Genomic DNA, 18,475 nt, shown 5'->3' on the forward strand with positions numbered 1-18,475 from the left:
GAGGAGTGTTGAAGGCTTTGTCTGTATTAGTCCAGAAGCTTTCTGACTACTATTGACTATACTTGATGGTAGTTTGTCTGGTTTCTAGAGAGGGAACCCAGAACAGTTTTTCTTCCCATTTGAGTAGACTGCTTGTCTTGTCCCACTCTTTCACAAACAGTGAGGCTGACTCTTTGAATGTGTACTGTGGTTTCTCTGTAGCCCTTTTCTTAGGAAGGCAGCTTGCCTCTAGCATATTAAAAAGGCATTATGAAGATCAGGATCAACCTGCATTGTCTTAAGTATTTCTCAAGAGCTGTTAGATCAAATGACTGCCACAGCTGACCATTGCAGGAGACAGTTTAGAGGAGAGGCTTAAAAGCATGCTCAGTTTTTAACTCTTACCAGAACTCACCCTCTCTGTTACGAGGGAGTGAGGGAAAAGGTCAGGGAAAAATGGACAGAAAATGTAGCTGTCGATGCCGTGCATAGATCTGGAACAGCAGCCTACTTATATGAACTGAGTAAGAGACCCAGACTGTGTGAGGGTAAGGTCTCAGTAAACTCCCTGCTTGAGGTAGTCATTTGACAGGTTGTGAATGACTCCTACTCAGACAGTTACACAGAGACAGCTTTCAGACCTCTTTTTGAATCTCCCAGTGTTTTGCTCTTGTGCATATCTTTTTTTTTTTTTTTTACTATTGTTCCATGATTATCTTTTCCAGGTGAAACTTAACTGGCTGTCATAGGATCTAGAGGAAGAACTATTTTTTCAGACAAAACCTGTTGCTAATGAAGCTGAACTAAGCTCTGACTCTTCTGTTTTTCTGTCTTGCAGCACAATAGCTCAGACACACATCTCCATTATGCCAGCATCACCCTGGGTGGACTGCAGCCATACACTACATACACAGCTAGAGTACACTGTGGTGCAGCTAAGCATTTCTGGAGGTGGAGTGAATGGAGTGAAGCCCGAACCATCAGAACAAAGGAAGCAAGTATGTCCAAGTCTATTGAGAAGGGAAGCTTGAAGGATGTTCTTCACTTGCCACCTCTGCTATTTGTTGCTACTCTTCTGCTGTGTAGCTAAAGCAGAGGCCTGTTGCATGCATAAAAGTCGAAGCACACTAAGAAAACTTTAGGAAGGTGGCTTCTTAAACAACTCTCATCCTATCTGCCAGTCTCTGCCATTTCATCCAGTGTAGGCAGTGGGAAATCCAGATGACTGGAAGGGTGGACGGACTTAGTTAAAGTGTTCTGTGGGGGCTGGAGGAACTGTGCAGAGGTAGGAACAAGCACCTGGGAACTGCAAGCGAAGAAATATTTTCTAGAGAAATGAACCAGATATTCATTCAGAAAAAAGAATGAAGGGAGGAAGAAGTTAAAGGGTAATGTTTTGGCAAGACCTGGGAGTGATGGAGAAAAAGAGCGTTTGGGTGTGGAATTTCTTCAAATGGGAGGAAGCAATTAAATGGTTTACCCTTTCTGCACCTAGAGCATCTTTGTTTTGCTGTATTTATTGCAGCTCCATCAGGGAAACTGGACATCTGGAGAGAAATTACACCTGTTCTGGGGGGACGGAATGTGACCTTGTTCTGGAAGGTGAGACATCAGTACGGAATTGGAAACAAAACCATTCATAAAGGGGTTGGAAACTTCTCCCATGAACTTTAACAAGTTTGTGTGCATTTAATAGCAATTCAGTATGAAAATGTCTTTTAAGAATCTAAGACACATATATATAACATATTTCAGAATGTATGTAGCTGTACGATGGTGTGCTGTCCTGGCATTTCAGACATATGTTTCTGTTTTTCTAAGTATTATAACAAGACAATTTCTGCATTTCCATTTCAGCCAGTATATGTATGCATGTATGGAAGCAAGTATTTATATTCTTACAGAAATAATACATCCAATTAGTTAGTTAAAGTTCTAAATGCTCCTCTAATTTTTTTTGGCAAAATTTACTAAGTAATTGGTGTCTACCCCCGTAACTTTTTCCCCAGCAAGCACCAAGTTTTCGAGCAAATGGAAGAAGTATTTCATATGAAGTAAGCTGGGAAAAAGTAGAAGATGGCTCTAAGCCTGAAAGCATCTCCTTTTCATCTGTCTACAATAGCACAAGGATTTCAATTGATAACCATTCCTACAGAATCAGTATCATGGCAAAGAACAATGTTAATTATTCACTTCCTTCAGTACTGATCATCCCTAAAGCTACAGGTAACAGTAGGAGTATTTTCAGTTAGATTCCCATTAAGAGAGTTTTGTTTCTACCTGTTTTAAATGAAATGATAATTTATCGTCTTGGGGGAACAAATTAACCTGGCCTGTTAACTCACATCACTGCTATCTGGAAATTATTACTGTATTTTTACCTGCAGGGTGGAAACTGTATGTGTATTAAGCTTAAGTGCCTTGACCCATCCCTTACAACAGAAGGCCTGTTTTGTACAGAGTCACCACAGAGCAAAACTCATTTAGCCTTAAACTAGAGCCTCAGACCTGTGGCAGGTGCCGTGAAGGTGCAGCCAGTGCTTGGTGGGGAACTCTTGTGTGTGATTTAGCCTCTTGTAACTTTTTGTTTATCACTCCAGGTTTCTGCAGTTGAGTTCTTTTTATGAATATATAGTAATAATTACTGGATGTTTTTTGAGCTGTCAGCTTTCAGCATGCAAAGAGATCAGCTTTCAGCATGGGAAAGATCCCGTATGTCTGGAAGTGAAGGAATGAAACTATTTTATTATTGTTTTAAGAGTTTAACATAGAAACTATATTGATCATTTATGAATCTTAGCTCTCATGCAGGAAAATAATAGAGACTGATTTGTTCACTCCTAGGCACTGAAGAGCTTAAAGAAGAACAGGTTAATGGTACAGATGATGGCATTTTTATTTCCTGGGAGCCCAGACATATATATGACAGTTACGTTATCGACTGGTGTAACTTTCCGATGTTGCAGCCTTGTGATTTCCAGTGGAAGAGATTTGGGCCCAACACTTCCAGTGCTCTGATCAACTCAGGTGAAAGCCAAACAATTTTTCTTTCTGTCTGTGGAGCAATCTTTCATGCTGTGGACATTAACTGAACTTAGGAAACAAATCCTGTGGAATATTGAAGTCTGTGTAGTGCAGGTGTAATTCTTCAGAGGCGTGTGGCTTCATGCTTTGTCTAGCAAATGAATTAGACACCACAAATGTGCCACCACCATTAACCCTTAGAAGTCAGCATAGCATTTTAGAAAAGTCACCATAGTATTTTAGAAAAAAACTCTTCTGGGTAGCTTGTAGTAACATCTTGAAGGAGGATGGTGAGGTTAATGAAGGAGTTAAAAATCTTTTAGCAGGAGAGATGGAAAATGAAGCTTTGCCTTATCTGTAACGTGGGTCAGAAGTTTAGACTCAGGCAATTTAACACCCACTGTGCAGTGAGAGGTTTAGTGCTGTCAGTATGCCACAAATAATGTATCTCAGCACCAGTCCTTGCTTAGGACCAGTTGTGTGGTTTTTATCCCAGTGGTGGCCATTAGACCTAAATCCTTTCTGGTTGTGTGAAAGTTGCTCTGAAATACTTCCACAGCTGCAAGAATATAGCCTTCCTGGTGTCTCTTGAGCTGAGAGTTCACTTTGAAATGAAGTATGTTTGAACAAAATTTGACTGAACGCATTTCAATATGCAGTAAAGGAACTGCACTTCAATTCATACAAACACATGGGAGCCTGCACCCTTAATGAAGGAGAGCGTGGTAACACATGGAAAAAATGTGGTCCAGTTCTTCAGTGGATTGACTTGGTTAATCCTAAAGGGAGGGGATGTTAGTGAGGATAACATGGAATCGTGATGTATTGGTATATGTCTACATTAAACAGTCCAAAACACCACCTTTGCCTGTGCCAGAAACAGATATGAAATTATCCTGCTCTTTGATGCATTTGGAGTCTATTGTGCACTCATCTTGAACACTCTAGAGTAACAAAATTATATTAACCCCCCCGTTTCTCTCTTTGAGACAGAATAAGTGTGTTCAATTCACATTATGCACACTAAGAACTGGTTTACCCTGTGTCTATTTCAGTTGCTTTAATAGTACGGTAGCACACTAGGAAGATTTTTAATGCATTATAGACCTCTGTAGAAAGCAGTTAAGTAAAAGCAAAACCAAAAGACAAATCATAACCTATTTTTGTAATCAGTTACACTATTTTCTAGCTGCGTTTGTTCCGGGCGTGAGATACAACTTCCACGTCTATGGATCTGTTGCTAATAGAGCTTTCTTACTGGCGAAGAAGACTGGTTATCTCAGGGAGCTACGTAAGTTGGCAACATATTTAGGGTTTTTTTATTTGCTAAATTCATCTGTCATGACCAGAATTCCACAGCCTTCCTCCTGCAACTGCCTAAATATGTATTTGCTGTGTGGTTTCTACATCATCAGTGAAGCATTTAAAATTGTACAATGTACATAGCTCTCCATCAAGGATATCTGACTAGTATAGTGACCAGGTAGAATTCGTGTTAATTAGAATAGCTAACCAAAGCTGCTATTAGCTTTGTGTATAATGTGGACTGCATGAAGGCTCTGTGAAGTTGACAGATTTTTGTGGAGCACTTTGGCTCTGTTCAGCTTTTAAATACAAGTAAGATATAAACAGAAACACCACATGGGAATTTAGATGTTATTCAAATGAGAAGATAAAAATTCTTGAAGAATAATGTCAAGCTTAACTTGAATTTCCTTTCTTCCAGCTCCTCTGTTTGACCCTCTTGTGGAAAAAGTTGAACTGACTTTCAATGCAGTAACACTATCTTGGGGTTCTTATCCCACAAATGAGTCACAGTCTGGTTTTGTAAGAGGCTACCATGTTTATGTGTCGCCTGTACAAGAGGACTGCAGTTTGAAAGGATCCAAAAAACATGTTCTTCCAGGTAAATGAGCTCTGGGATTTAGGAAGTTGTGTTATAGGTGAAAGACTTCGTGACTGTTGCTGGTATTGCAGCCTCCTAGACAGTTCATATTAGCCAGGCAAATTGGATCATTGGGCAATATACAGATTTCAACACCTGCTAGTTTTTATTCCTCTAATTCTTGAGGTGCTAATGGGTGGAAGTGTGTCCTGGGTTTATACAGAATTAGAGCCCCCATCCTGTTGTCTGTAGCTCTTTCTAACTTCAGTGTGAGCTCCAGAAAAAATTTTTGCAGTAGTGTAGGAGGAGTCAGGTTTCTGCCTCTTGCAATCTGAATTCTGGATGAATTTCAAAAACATCTGTTTGTGGTCTACTTGGATGAGAATCATAGGAAGTATGTTAGTTTTACTAGGATTTGGGGCATTTTAGAAACAGATGGGATACAATTTATTTCCTTCAGGATTGGAGCACTGTGTAAATTCCCCATTTAAATTCTTTTATAGTGAAAGTATTTGTGGATGTGCTCTACAGTGGAGTTCCTTCAGCAGAACTGAGCGTGGGGTGGCACAAAGCCACGTTTAGACTTTTACATCTGATCTTCCTACTCCACACTCAAAAATGCTCCAGCTGACTTTGCTCCAGTATAATTTTCAGATGTTTCCAACATGTTCAAGAATATTTATTTTTTTTTCCTTGCCTCTTCTTTCAGTTGGGTCATGTCATTTATCAGATCCTTCTGCTGATTAGACTAGTACCAGGCTGAAAAGGGATTCCTGTCAGAACTAAACTAACCATAGAAGTACTATAATTCTGTGAGTAATCCCAGGTAGACTTTAAAATGTTTAAATTGAAGATTTCCTTCTTCCCAGTTTGTCTGAGCTAGCAGACAAGAACTGTGACTGGGAACAGGAGGAATAAGCTAACCCTTTACTCCTTGGGGTCTGGGAGCTGCACAATAGAGGCAAATGAGTTTTTTTTCAGGCAGAGATTTCTTGCTTTTGAGTATCTTCAAAGAACTTGACCTAAGGTTAAGGGCTACAGGATTCTGGTGAAAAAGGAAATGGCAAAACACAAATCATTCTGTTAAAAAGTTCTAGTAAAATGAAATTAAAATACACAGTTGCAGCTTTTGGCAGCAAGATATTAGGTGGTCTGCCAGAGGATGGGCAGTGCTGTGGACAGTCCAGTTAGAAGGGATGTGAGTTCAGCCCAGAGGCAATGAGTCAGGATGCATCATCCTTCTCAAAAGAAAGTGTGCAAATTACAAAGAAGGCGAGTTGAAAACATTCTGTTATTTCAGTGGTCTAGCAGTCTCAGTTAAGCTGATTTGTAACATTCTGGGGAGACGTTATTGCAACCTTTCAATACTTAAATGGGGCTTATAAGAAAGATGGAGAGAGACTTTTTACCAGGACTTGTACTGATAGGACAAGGGGTAATGGCTTTAAACTGAAAGAGGGATAGATTTAGGTTAGATATAAGGAAGAAATTCTTTACTGTGAGGGTGGTGAGACACTGGAACAGGTTGCCCAGAGAAGCTGTGGCTGCCACCCCCCTGGAAGGGTTCAAGGCCAGGTTGGATGGGGCTTTGAGCAACCTGGTTCTAGCAGAAGGTGTCCCTGCCCATGGCAGGGGGGGTGGAACTAGATGATCTTTAAGGTCCCTTCCAAACCAAACCATTCTGTGATTGTGCGATTCCATGATTCCATCTTATCTGTTTCATTTTAGATGATTCAGTGCTATGTAAATACACAATTGAAAACCCAGAAGAAAAGAGATACACTGTGAAAAACCTATTGTCAAACACAAAATACAAACTAGTGGTTAAAGCATACACAGGTGGAGGAGAGACTCCCATCGTTAACTTTAGATACATCGATACACCATTTAACTGTGAGTATTGGCTGTGGAAAATTTGTCTTCCAGCAGAAGGTGGATGATTTAAAAGGTTAGAGTAATCGTCCTTTCTCAAGGGAAAACATTTAATTCAATTTAATGTGCACTTGAGAGAGGATCCAACTGAGAAACAAAAGTGCGTAACAACAAGGCATTTTTATACTTTTAAGTAGCTGTGATTTTTTATTTTAGAATAAGAATAATCTTACATCCTTATTTAAGTCTTCTATCTTTCTGGGAAATAGCTTGATATATGCACATTTGCATGACTAGTGAGCCCTGTTTGCTAAAATGTGTTGAAGAATTGCATTTGAATTTAACTTGTTTTCTAATATGGGAAAAAATACAGACCTGTGTGCAAATCTGTATGGATTCTTGAACTTCTAATGTTGATTCTTATTGTCATCAGGCTTTAAAGCCATTGCCAAGGTAACTCCTTAATAAGTCAATAAGAAAGGGTTGTTGGCTTCAGCATTGTAGTTTGCTAACTGGGCAGATTTGATCATCAAAGCAGAAGAGGAAATCACTTGCCTGTAGTTCTGTTCCCTTGAAAATACCACTCAGCAGTTGTGGTTGTGAAACTTATGATCCAAATCAGAGATGCCTAGTTTTGGAAAATTTATTGGGGGTGGAGGTGAAGGGGGAAGGGTAGGAAGGGTGAAGCATTGGCTCATGGGAGGAGACTGCGTGCTTCAGGCTAACTAGCAGAAGAGTGTCTAAACCCTCATGCTACCCTCACAGAGTCAGTTCTGCCTCTTACACCTGTGTTCCAGCTCCCAGTAGCCAGCCTTCTCTTGCGCAGGCACAGACATTTGTACAGCCACACAGGAAATCAAAATAGGGTCTTAATTAATCCAGAAAAGATAACAGGAGAATGTCCATTCCCTGCTGTGGTGTGTGGTAGGGACACACAAACTTGCTGGCCCAGGACAAAAGGGCACTGGGCAGGGCAGAGGGAGGGTGAGCACTAACTAGTGCTCCCCATTGCCCTGCTTATTATAGCCTCAACTGTTTGTGAAAAACAGCCCAGGGCTGTGTCTTTCAGCTAGAAGGAAATACTGAGATTCTTGTGTCAGCATAAATCCTAGGAGAGCATGAACACTTGTGCAGTGTCTGTCTTACTACAGTCCATCCATACTGGAGGTACAGATGTTCTGTTAATGTCTCACGGTAAAAATCTGTCATCCTTGGGGATTTGAAAGAAAACCTAAAACAAATAGTTAGGTGAAGTTAGTGTTGTCTTAACTTTTGGAAATTTACCCTTATAGTTAAGATGCCAACATGAGGGCAACTTAAAATCAATCTAGTAATAATTCAGTTTTGGTCCAAAGATTTATAGCTGTATCCCAGAACTTCCAGCTAAACTATGTAGCAGCCATAGGCCACACAATTTTACTGCTGAGTTAGTGGCAGCTATTCCATGTGATCTTGCTGTTATTTTTCTCCCAGAAACTCAGGCTATATTGACTTAACAGTGAGAAGTTGCAAACAGATTTTTAAAATATTTTTCTTTCATAGCAAACATGCTGTACCTTCTAGTCCTGCTAGTGATAGTTCCATCACTAGTAGCAGCTATATGTCGCTGGAAGATGACATGGTAAGTTACAATGCATTTTTCTGTTGTAGACAGAGAACATAACTAGTGCAATTCACAAACCACAGCTGCGTCTTGTTGCTTCCAGCCTTTTGTAAGGCCTCATTCATTTTTTTCCTTTGGCTGTCCAACTGTGTGGATGTTGTAAGTATTTGGCTTGTGGCATTTCTGAGACATTCATCACCTGCTGCTGTTTCTCTACACATCTATGTGTGGCTTCTGCTGGTAGAATATGCTTTGATGAGAGAACAGAAATGTCATTTGTTTTGCTGTCTTATTTCCAGGGTGAAGGAGTGCTGCTGTCCTGTAATACCTAGTCCTAACAAAAGCAAAGTGCTGTCATTCAAAGAGTTTAAGGTAAGATCACTGAAAATCTAGTATTTTTAATTTTTCCATTCTTTGATTAGTAAAGTTTCAGAAAAGTATTTTCTTGTATTGACTACATTTAAAAATGAGTGATGCTTATTATACAGAAATTAACATAATTTAATATCATGTAGTGGAAAATTTTCCTTTTGATATTCCTGTGACTCTGCAGTGATCAATTTATATTCTGCAGTCTGTTACTGCAAAAAGCAAAAGCATAATTGGAGAATAAATGAAATATTTTGATACAATAGGTGATTCTTCCAGTATTAGTCTTCAAAACCCAGCACTGTCTGAACACAACAGACCAGATTTGCTGCAGCCTGTGAACTGTATCTGCCCACTCCTCCTGCCCGACAGAACCCTCTGCAGTAGGGCACAGCAGAGATGCACTTGCTGGCCCTTGGGAGGATGCAGGGGGCTCTGCCAGGTCTGTCTGGGAGGAAAGGATTGGCAAAAGGCCTCAGCTTCTTCTGTAGGCCTTTCAAAGAGGGAGCTACTGCTTCCATGCAGCATGCAAAGGGGCTGCAATACTACAGCATGTCTTTACCCTGGCACACATGGGACTGCTGCCCTTTTTGCTGCTGGTGTTCACTGCACACTAGCACCAGAGGGAGAAGTCTGTGCAACTGGAGAGCCTGTGCTGCTGCCTTCCAGTTGCTAGGGGTTCAGACTAAGAACTACACACATCACAAACCTGGCAAAGACTTTAAAGTAGAGAGACATGGTTCCTTCTTCAAATGTAGTCATATTGAACTTTTACTTTAAAAGGAAATCTGTAAATAAATACTAAACTACAGCTTCCACTGAACATTCTGTACATACGTTTTCTTTCAAATTCTGTTAATCTGTTTGAAAAATCCAAACTAAAAAAAATTATAAGACAATATTAGAAGTGCTCGAAGTAATCACTCCCTTTCCTTTACTCGGGGCTTTTTTCATTGAGTAATTTTTTTGTTTTATGATTCTATTGTAGATCGGTTCTGAGAAAGAATTGAAAATATGTGACACCATTCCTGACATGCTAGCAGTGGACAGTAAGGCCGGAGCCCAGAAATTACATCTGTGGAGCCAGCTGTCTTCAACAACAACAGAAGATAAGATTGGTGGTCACAACTCTTCCTGGAGTTACCCTAATGAAAATGAAGAGAGAGACTTTATACCCACACCTACACCCCAGACTCATACTTGGTTTGAAAATTTTGCTTATTCTTCTCATCTTGCAGTTGAATCTGACCCCTACCAAATAGAGAGACTACAAGCAAGCAAGCCAGAACTGTCAGTAGTGCTGTACCAGCCACACTACTACTTTGATATTTTTAATGAAGATATTGCCTCAACACCCAGAGAAACAGCTGGCAGAAAGACCAGTCCAAGATACATTTCACAAACAGATGTGCACTGCCTAGGGAGGAGGCTTTGATGTAATCTCCTCCATTGAGTAAGTCCATCCAGTGTTTTGTTACACAATATAAATAAGAATTTCTAAAACCCTGACAACTTTTTTGATGAAGGCTTTCACAAGCCCAGATGCACTACTTCTGTTAACACTGCAAAGCTTTTGCTTCAGGACTAGTTTAAAAATACCAACTTGTGCACAGGAAGGATGCATGCTATGGTTTCATCACAAGTTACAGGCATACAGAAGATTTACAGGCTGTTTTCTGGCCTGTATGATGTAGAAGGTTAGATCACAGCAGTTTCTCATAGCCTGATGCAAAGAACTACTCTATTTTGCAGAGATTAAAAATTTATTCAGAAAGTAGAGGGGCAAGTTAAACAAGCAGGTAGGTTATTGTGCTCAAGGAGTGTATTATTTCACTTGCAGTATTCTGTGGGTGCTTACTATGTCCTCTGGCCAGCTCTAGCTAGCGTGTATTGTGCATGGACCATTACCCAGCTTTGGAGCCTGCCTCAGCCCAGCAACGTGGCAGGTGGGTTGTATTTTTTTTCTCTCAAATGATGTAAGGAATCAACAGGGAAGGGTTACTCAAATTTAGGGTGGCATGTTACTGAAAGATCAGAGGAACTTTTATTTCTCTACGAGTGCTACTGTGTGCACCAAAATCCAATGATTGTCTTGCTTTTACTTCACCTGTCTTCTAACTACACTTGGTGGCTGTAAGAGTGCAGAAAACAGATTTTTATAGTACAGTCCCCTGGTAGTGGGCTGCTGCTCCCATTTCTAGTAACTGGGGCTCCTCACACTTCTGCCTTCTCTGCCTGGAAGAATGACCCTTTACTATCCTAAACAAAATCCTCATTACTAAACAAAGAAATGGGGGGAGTTACATGGAAAGGAACTGTTTATTCCAGCTGGACAACTGTTTGCAGAGGCGTTACCACAGCACAAAAGCACTTCTCAAAAGGGAAAAAAATGAAGCATTCAGCCGATATGTTAAAATGGTTACTCATCTTCCCTCTGTTTAACTAGGTAGTCACACTTCCTAAAAACTAAGCAGCTGCAGACAATGAGTTTTGATACTAGACCACATATGGGTTTTATACTGTTCTTATAGACACTTACAGTGTTGTAATGTCCATGAGCTGTGTGCAACAGGAAAACCAGTAAGACCTTGCATAGGCTTTGGCTGAGACAAGCACTGACTGGAAACGGAGGGAGAAGTCTTCAGGCAGGCAAAGGTGAGGTACAACCACACAGATGGCTAACTGTGGTTAGAGGTATCCAGTCGACACACACTGTGGTGTCCATGTGTAGGTCACACAGATTTACTTGATAAGTAGAAAAAAATAATGCAGTATAGTTCTTCCTTTCAGCCATCAGACAGTGGAGTAAGGAAACATGGCCGGTCACGTTTAGCTGAACTGCAGTTTGACAGAGAACAGGGAAGTAAGAGAGGAGGCTGATGTTATTCAATGAAGATATCCCAGAGAAACTGTTCCTCCCTTTACATTACTCTCCTTTGAGTTACAGTGAATTTGAAAATTTGATACCATAGCATCTTTACAACTTAGAACACTTCTTTCTCCAAAGTGTTTCATCACATCATATGTACTTGCGTAATTTAAATGTTTTACTGCTGGAAAAAAGGCCAATAAACAGAAGGGAGCTGTTTTGCCACTACCAAAATAAAACTTCCTAGCTGTGCATTTCAAAAAAAGGCTTGTTTGTTTAAAAAGATTTGAAAGGTATCCTAAATCAAGAGTTACACATCTAACGAATTCCGATAGAGGTCAGTCAAAAACATCTGACTATTCCATGAAGCATTCTAAATTTCAACGTGCTGCAGTTCATCATGCCAGAAGACAGCTGTAACGAAGTGCAAATTCCTACTTTTGAAAAAGCTGCTGTCACTGGGGCTTGGCTGTGGTAATTCAGTCCAGGGAAGGAGGGAAAGGGATATGGCAGGGGGTGATATAGTTGTGCCTTCCCAGTGGTGGGGTGAGACACATTGGCTGGTGGAGAGTTCCTACCTTAGCTCCCTTGGTCTTCCCTAGGGATATCCTGCACTGATGAAACTTCATTATCTGGAAGCAAGGAAACACTTCACTAGGTACCAGATTGCTTGGCGAGGTGATGAGAAGTTAGCTCCTTTCCACCTATAAACCTTTCTGCTTGCTGGCGCTGATGAGTGGTGTTTCATGATACCACCTCTGCTTAAAAGCACACAAACAGAGGATTCCAAGGAGGATGATGACTTTGTGCCAGCCACAGAGTACAGTCCAGGCGCTAGACCTAAAGATTAGAAAAGTATTTTTCCATGGGTGGAGAGACATACATAATTTTTATATATTTTTTAAGACATCTGTCTTGCATTAATAGTTGAATGAGTTCAAAACTGTAAACTTCTATCATTTTTCTTGTTTATAATTCAACTTTCACAGCTGTTAAAATGCTAATACTTAAAACTATCACCTAATGAAAAATTATTAGTTCTCAATTATCAGTGTGCTAAACTTTTAAAATAAAAATAGTATACAACCTATTAAAAGAGTCTCCTTCTATGTTCGTAAGACATCCTACAAAGCCTTAATGTAAAATGTATTTTTGACAAGTGCTCGTTTGGAAAGCTTCAGGTTGTTATAGTTAATTAGTAACTTATAAACAAAATTCAACCTATTTCTAGTGCTGAGAGGTACATATCAGACCAGAACAACTGTAAGAAGTTTAAGTACATTTTATTAACAATGCATCCCTTTGATAAGATTATGCTTCAGGAGGCTTTTAATGCCCATTGACATGAACTGTACACACTATACAGAAAAAAAAAAAAAAAAACAAAAAACAAAAAAAATCAAGGTGGGCAATACCGTTTTGGGACAAGCCTCCATTTAAATTATACACAGCTCAATGCAATATTCTTACGGAAAATATATAAATACTTTTTATTTCTATGTTACAGGTATACAATATAAATCAGATTTCAATGTCTGTTCAGTGACCTACAAACACTAGAACCTCCAAATATGTAGCAGCGTATTACTAAATAGAAAAAGACCACACAGGACAGGGAGAATAAGTCTTGAAATTTTCCTTGATCCCTTCCCTCCTCAGAATGATTACTTTAGATAATCTCTTGTAATGCAGTTTCAGGGATGCTGACAGCCCAGTATTGGAACAGTTTTCCAATTAAATATACAAACAGTCTGCCCTTTCCCCCCTTAGACATTGCATCTTGTGCTAAAACAACCTATTCAGTGGCAAAATGGCGTGTTACACTTTTTGGCATAAATTACATTTCTCAAATAAAATAGTGTATTTTACAAAGCAACTCAAGCAAAATGTGCAATTTCTGCATGCTGTGGCATTGATGTCCATCTACATTACAAATAGTCCAAAGAAAATCCACATTCACTCTATCCAGGGAACCAGAATCAGGAGTTAAAAAAAATCCAAGGAGAGGGGGAGCTTCTAGCAAAATACAAACATGGTTTCTAGCATGTTCCCAAAGGTCTTTTATAGTTCTCCGGTTTTGTTCTCTCCTAGTATACTTTTAGTAAGTACATGATAATAGAAGTGTAACTTAAAAAAAATTACACGACCTGCTTTCAGCTGGCTTCAGTGAAGCTCCATGTTAACAGGACTTCTGTGCAGCCCTGCCAAGAGGCAAGCAGAAACCTTGGAGACACTCCCAAGCCTGGCAAGAATTCTTCCACTGTGACTGCTCAGCTTGAGCTCACGTTCACTTACAAGGTAACACCAGCTTCCTGCAGTCCAAACAGCCAAATACCAAGACCACAACACAGATGAAGAAGCAGCAACAACAACTCTTTCATCTCTCACTAGGCTTTATTACCTATTTCTCAAACAGCTACCTTTTTCTTCAGGTGCCTAGTAAAGGTGCTATAGGTTTTTTCAGTCTCTCACTGCAAATTAAAACTCAAATCCAAGACCACAACATATGTTTCAAAATGACAAAAAGATGAGCAGAATTCTCACTTCTGCCTTTTTAAATGTTTGTAAGGGCATCTTACCTCAGTGTGCCAAGCTACTGCTCCCTAAACTACTGAATACTTTAGCACTTCATTATGTCTTGGGAAAAAACAACAAAACCAAATGGAAGCACATCTAGGGTAAGTACACCAGGTCAAGTATGAGCTGTCAGATGAGGAAAAAGCAACTACTTCAAGCACAACATGCCAGGGGTCCAACATACAAGTTAGGCACCTCAAACAAAGCCTGACCATTTCCAGCTCCAAGTGATGTCCATGACAGCTGGAAGCATTCAGCACCTCTGAATTTCAGAGAGCTGAAAAGGTCTCTCTCTCTAAAAGGACACTCACAGCATCCAACTTTGTCCTCCTCACTCAGTGGAGAGAAACAGGCCCTTGGGGAAGCAACTGGGAGCCCTTTAGTTAGGTCTCTGCCCTTAGGAAAGGGCTATCCCTTTTCTGCTGACTCTAAAAGGAGACTGAATTAGCCAGCTAATGTAGTAGTCTAAATGCTATTGGTTTCACACCCAGCCTCTCCTTCCCATAAAGGCTTTTGCCTCAGACATGCCTATTTTGTCTCAGCGTGTTGAATCATTCATGAGTCTTCTTTGCCACAGCAACCAAACTGTATTTGTATATAGTGTAAGGGAATACTATATGCTTTAACATTTATTCAACAGTATTGCCAATTGTTTGGATTGGAAAAATACAAAGTGGGTGGTCTGTCAGCTTCCCTTGCAAACCTTTCTAGGGAAAGTGGAAGGATTCTTTATTAGGGTTAATATAAGCACAATTTTTATTTACTACCATTTTCTTTTGAAGTTTTATCATGAAGCAAATAAAACCCCAAAGTAAGAACTTTGAAAGGGATATTTTTAAGAAGAAATCTACAGAATTAGAAATTCACAGTTTATAACTAGGCCAATATAAAATTCCTTCAATAACAGTATCCCTTCATTTGCCAATTAAAATGAAACATTAATGTGAGCTTCATGTAAATATGTAAATTCTAGAAATGTTGTATGTTATGTACAGTACAGACTTTACATCCTTGATGCATACTTGTTGAAATCTCTGACTCTCACACACTTTCAAAAGAAAAATCATGTTTTATAACTGAATTTGCAGCCATAATCTGTACATCAAGTTTCTGTTGTTATGGATCCCCACACAAGCGAGTACTTCAGAACACATAAGCATTTCAAGATGGAGATTCTTTCAGAAGTATATTGACATTGCTTTTGCTTACCTTTTTATAATCACAGGCCTTCCTACGGCACCTTCTACATTAAGTGCTATGGGTTAAACTGGTAACAAATGAACAAAGGTGGTTTTTTTAAATACAGGTGATAAAACTGGTTTATTTTGCTTTAACTGCAGAAAAATAACATGGAGTTGTTTGGTGTAACCCTATCTAGTTATTAAAACAAACCTCTTATACTCTAGCCTAACTGAGGTAGTGTTTGAAACTACTGTATAAGATATGCTAGCCCCATTTTTGGGAAAAACTACATTATTTCCTTTGGAGTTTATACCACTATTTGGTCTACTGTGATTGACATTTTGGTTTTACAGAAGCATTTATTTCTTATGACCAGAGAAGTCCAATAGTTACTGGTGTGGTATGTTTTCAGAGCATTTCAAATATGCCTTGACACACAGATATATTATTTATGTCACTGACCATAGCTGAATCAGTTTCTTTTTGCTCCTTCTTTCAATGGGAACTCACGAAAAGATAATCTTAGGAACTAAATTTGATGACGAGCAGCAACTTACAATCTGCTTTACCAGAATGGTATGCAGTGCACATAACTCAGTGAAGTCCAGCTGCAAAGCAGTGCTTATGTGGCAAGACGAAATTTCCAGTAAGAACAAATAAATTCTGCATTTCACTAGAAATCGTGTTTTACTGTTCACAGGACTACTTAATTGGAATCTCCAGTAGCATAGCTAGTAAGAACAGAGTTATGAGCATCAGGATAAATTTCACTTATCTTCACTTAAGTATTAATCCGTCAATTATAAAAAATGGTAAAAGTGAATGGATAAAAATACGTTCTACTTAGTACAGTCCAGCTGAATTATTCACCTATATCAAAATCAAAGGATAATCCCTTCTATTACAGGCATTCTAGCAAAGGTGGCCATGCTACTGTATATACACATTTGCATATATTTATATTACCTTTGTATAAAGGCTTCTGAATCTTTAGATTCATGATAAAAGTGACAGGGATTCTTACTTTCTCTTTTTAAGCTTGCACTCATTAATTTAGAAACCTCACTAGTAATATGATAGAGGCAACTACTTCAGTCATTAACAGTCACTGTATCATTTAACATTTGCAACAAGTCTTAAATACCAGTATAAAATTGTAAGTACTGCTGCTCCAAAATTTGGTATTTAAGGCTTTTCACTACAATTATTAGTACTATCTGATGCTTGATCACTCATCCATTGAAAATTCAAATAAACCTTTGTTTTTATAAAAGGCTGTTTCCATGGAACTTGGAAAACACTCATACTATGTCTTCTCACAAAAGCAGCAATGATTAAATGTCTTCAAGTTTAGTTCATACAATATTAATTTATCTGATACAAATCATGCTTTTTGAAGGATTTTAGTTAAGAGTAAGACCAGCATTCATACTATATGAGCATGAGTGTAGAAACTGCAAACACATGCATATCATTCAGGGAAAACAATCTGACTTCAGTATTTTAAGTTTAAATGATTTGTTCTTTTTAAAATCAAACTGTAGTGAAAATCCTTAAACTGGTTCAGATAAGTTATGTGTACGTAAATGTAATGAAATTGGAGGGACTGCTAATAAAATGACTTACAGCTATAGCAATATTAAAATAACTTAAAGGAAACCTCAGATTCACAGAGGCTTTTCTTTCTGTCTGAAGTTACAAACCCCCAAGTAGTGTTATAAACAGTACAAAAAACAACAGAGAAGGGCTAACATTAATCCCCTGGTGTCCACGACTACAGCATGGCTCCCCATTGCTGATGATGGAATGCACCCTCATCTCTGATTCCTCCTATCCAGGGTTTAAAAAGCAAGGCATTGTTCTGCTTCTCTGGAACAGAATCAGAAGTCAATCAAAAAAGATGTCTCTGCATGTTGTCCTCTTTTTTTCTTATGGTAGAAAATGAAATGAAAACTCGTGGAGGTGTTCAGTGCTCGGCTCTTGCATATACTGGTAATTACTATTATTAAAACTATGGTTATGTTTAATAGATCCCCAAAGGGCTCAAAAGACTAGGGCAGTAACTGGTTGAGTAAGAAAAGGTTTCAGTTCAGTCTTCAGGTACCAGTAGCTTCTGGAACGGTCTAGAAGATGATGCTCCAAGCTTTTTATCCAGTCAGAGGTTGTCTGAGGATTTCAGAAAGTCTGTATGCAATGCACTGTGTGAGACAGAGGTCAGGATTCAGCTGATGGATCGATTACTGGCTGTTTTGGTGGTGTTGCTAAAATAGCCTCTGCTTCTTCATGCATCTAAAAGGAAAAGACAGATGAAGTATTAATGTTGTTAGAGGTTTTACTAGAGACATCACAAAATGGTTTCCTTTAAGACATATCTGAAGGCATCTTTTACTCAGAAGGTGAAACCTGCATCCAGCTGGCACATTTTGGTGCATTCATCGCATTTGAACCCTCCACTCACTTGTAAGAACTGTACGTCTTGAAATAGCTCCTGAATGAACCTTCGAGATGGAAGTCGAAATGTACAATGTGCTAACAAGTAGGACACCTCAGAATAAAGGCATATGTCATCAAACGCTTGGGGATACTTCTCCTTAATTCTGAATAACAGAAAAAACAAAATTTTGTAAGTCTTGAACAGATTTCCCTCATATTTTAAAAAACTGTTCTATTAGATTTTGATTGTCATCATTAACAAAGTAGAACTCTTCAGTAATAGGCATTATAAATTCTGGATCTGACGAAGCAAGAAAATCAGAACAGACAGCATTATTTTGTACAAAGAAAGAAATCTGTATTAATGAGATGAAATAGAATATATAATTTGAAAGTTGTACAGAATTGCTGAGATCACCTAGTCTTAGAATAATACATGTAGAAAGAGAACAGTATGTCAAGAGAATTGGCATCCACATGTACAACAGTAATAAAAAATAAGGAATTGCTAATTTAATTACCTGTAAGAATTTTTGAAACCAAAACGAGCATTTCTACATTTTCTTTTAGCAGTTGTACGTCAGTTTCCAATGTCAGTAGCCCAGAAACCTGGGTTCCAACACGGTCCCTGGATTTATAGTCCTATACTTTAACATGTTTTTTTTTTTTTTCTATAAATTAA

General features: G+C 38.9%; 2 protein-coding genes across 6 annotated transcripts in view; one reads left to right on the forward strand and one right to left on the reverse strand.

Moving 5' to 3' along the window:
- LOC141938141 (oncostatin-M-specific receptor subunit beta-like) overlaps positions 1–12,697 on the forward strand; it is a 37,406-nt gene extending 24,709 nt beyond the window's left edge. For all 3 annotated transcript variants that reach the window (XM_074856693.1, XM_074856692.1, XM_074856695.1), the window contains 10 exons: positions 818–977; positions 1,505–1,581; positions 1,989–2,205; positions 2,824–3,006; positions 4,193–4,294; positions 4,730–4,909; positions 6,617–6,781; positions 8,303–8,381; positions 8,663–8,735; positions 9,721–12,697. In XM_074856693.1, the coding sequence (XP_074712794.1) occupies positions 818–977; positions 1,505–1,581; positions 1,989–2,205; positions 2,824–3,006; positions 4,193–4,294; positions 4,730–4,909; positions 6,617–6,781; positions 8,303–8,381; positions 8,663–8,735; positions 9,721–10,167 (1,683 nt within the window). In that variant the 3' untranslated portion in view covers positions 10,168–12,697. The remainder of the gene's footprint in view (positions 1–817; positions 978–1,504; positions 1,582–1,988; positions 2,206–2,823; positions 3,007–4,192; positions 4,295–4,729; positions 4,910–6,616; positions 6,782–8,302; positions 8,382–8,662; positions 8,736–9,720) is intronic.
- RICTOR (RPTOR independent companion of MTOR complex 2) overlaps positions 6,939–18,475 on the reverse strand; it is a 97,019-nt gene continuing 85,482 nt past the window's right edge. The window contains exons 37-41 of one of the 3 annotated variants that reach the window (XR_012627178.1): positions 17,819–17,957; positions 15,388–17,649; positions 11,272–12,441; positions 8,317–8,697; positions 6,939–7,991 (exon numbers count right to left, since the gene is read on the reverse strand). Coding sequence is in view for 2 of the 3 variants with exons in the window: in XM_074856690.1 (XP_074712791.1) it covers positions 17,575–17,649; positions 17,819–17,957 (214 nt within the window). In the remaining variant the exon portion in view is untranslated. Of the gene's footprint in view, positions 7,992–8,316; positions 8,698–11,271; positions 12,442–12,868; positions 17,650–17,818; positions 17,958–18,475 lie in introns of those variants that run through there. The other 2 variants (XM_074856690.1, XM_074856691.1) reach the window with 2 other exon arrangements.

The sequence above is a fragment of the Strix uralensis genome, chromosome Z (assembly GCF_047716275.1).
Source record: "Strix uralensis isolate ZFMK-TIS-50842 chromosome Z, bStrUra1, whole genome shotgun sequence".
NCBI lineage: Eukaryota > Metazoa > Chordata > Aves > Strigiformes > Strigidae > Strix > Strix uralensis.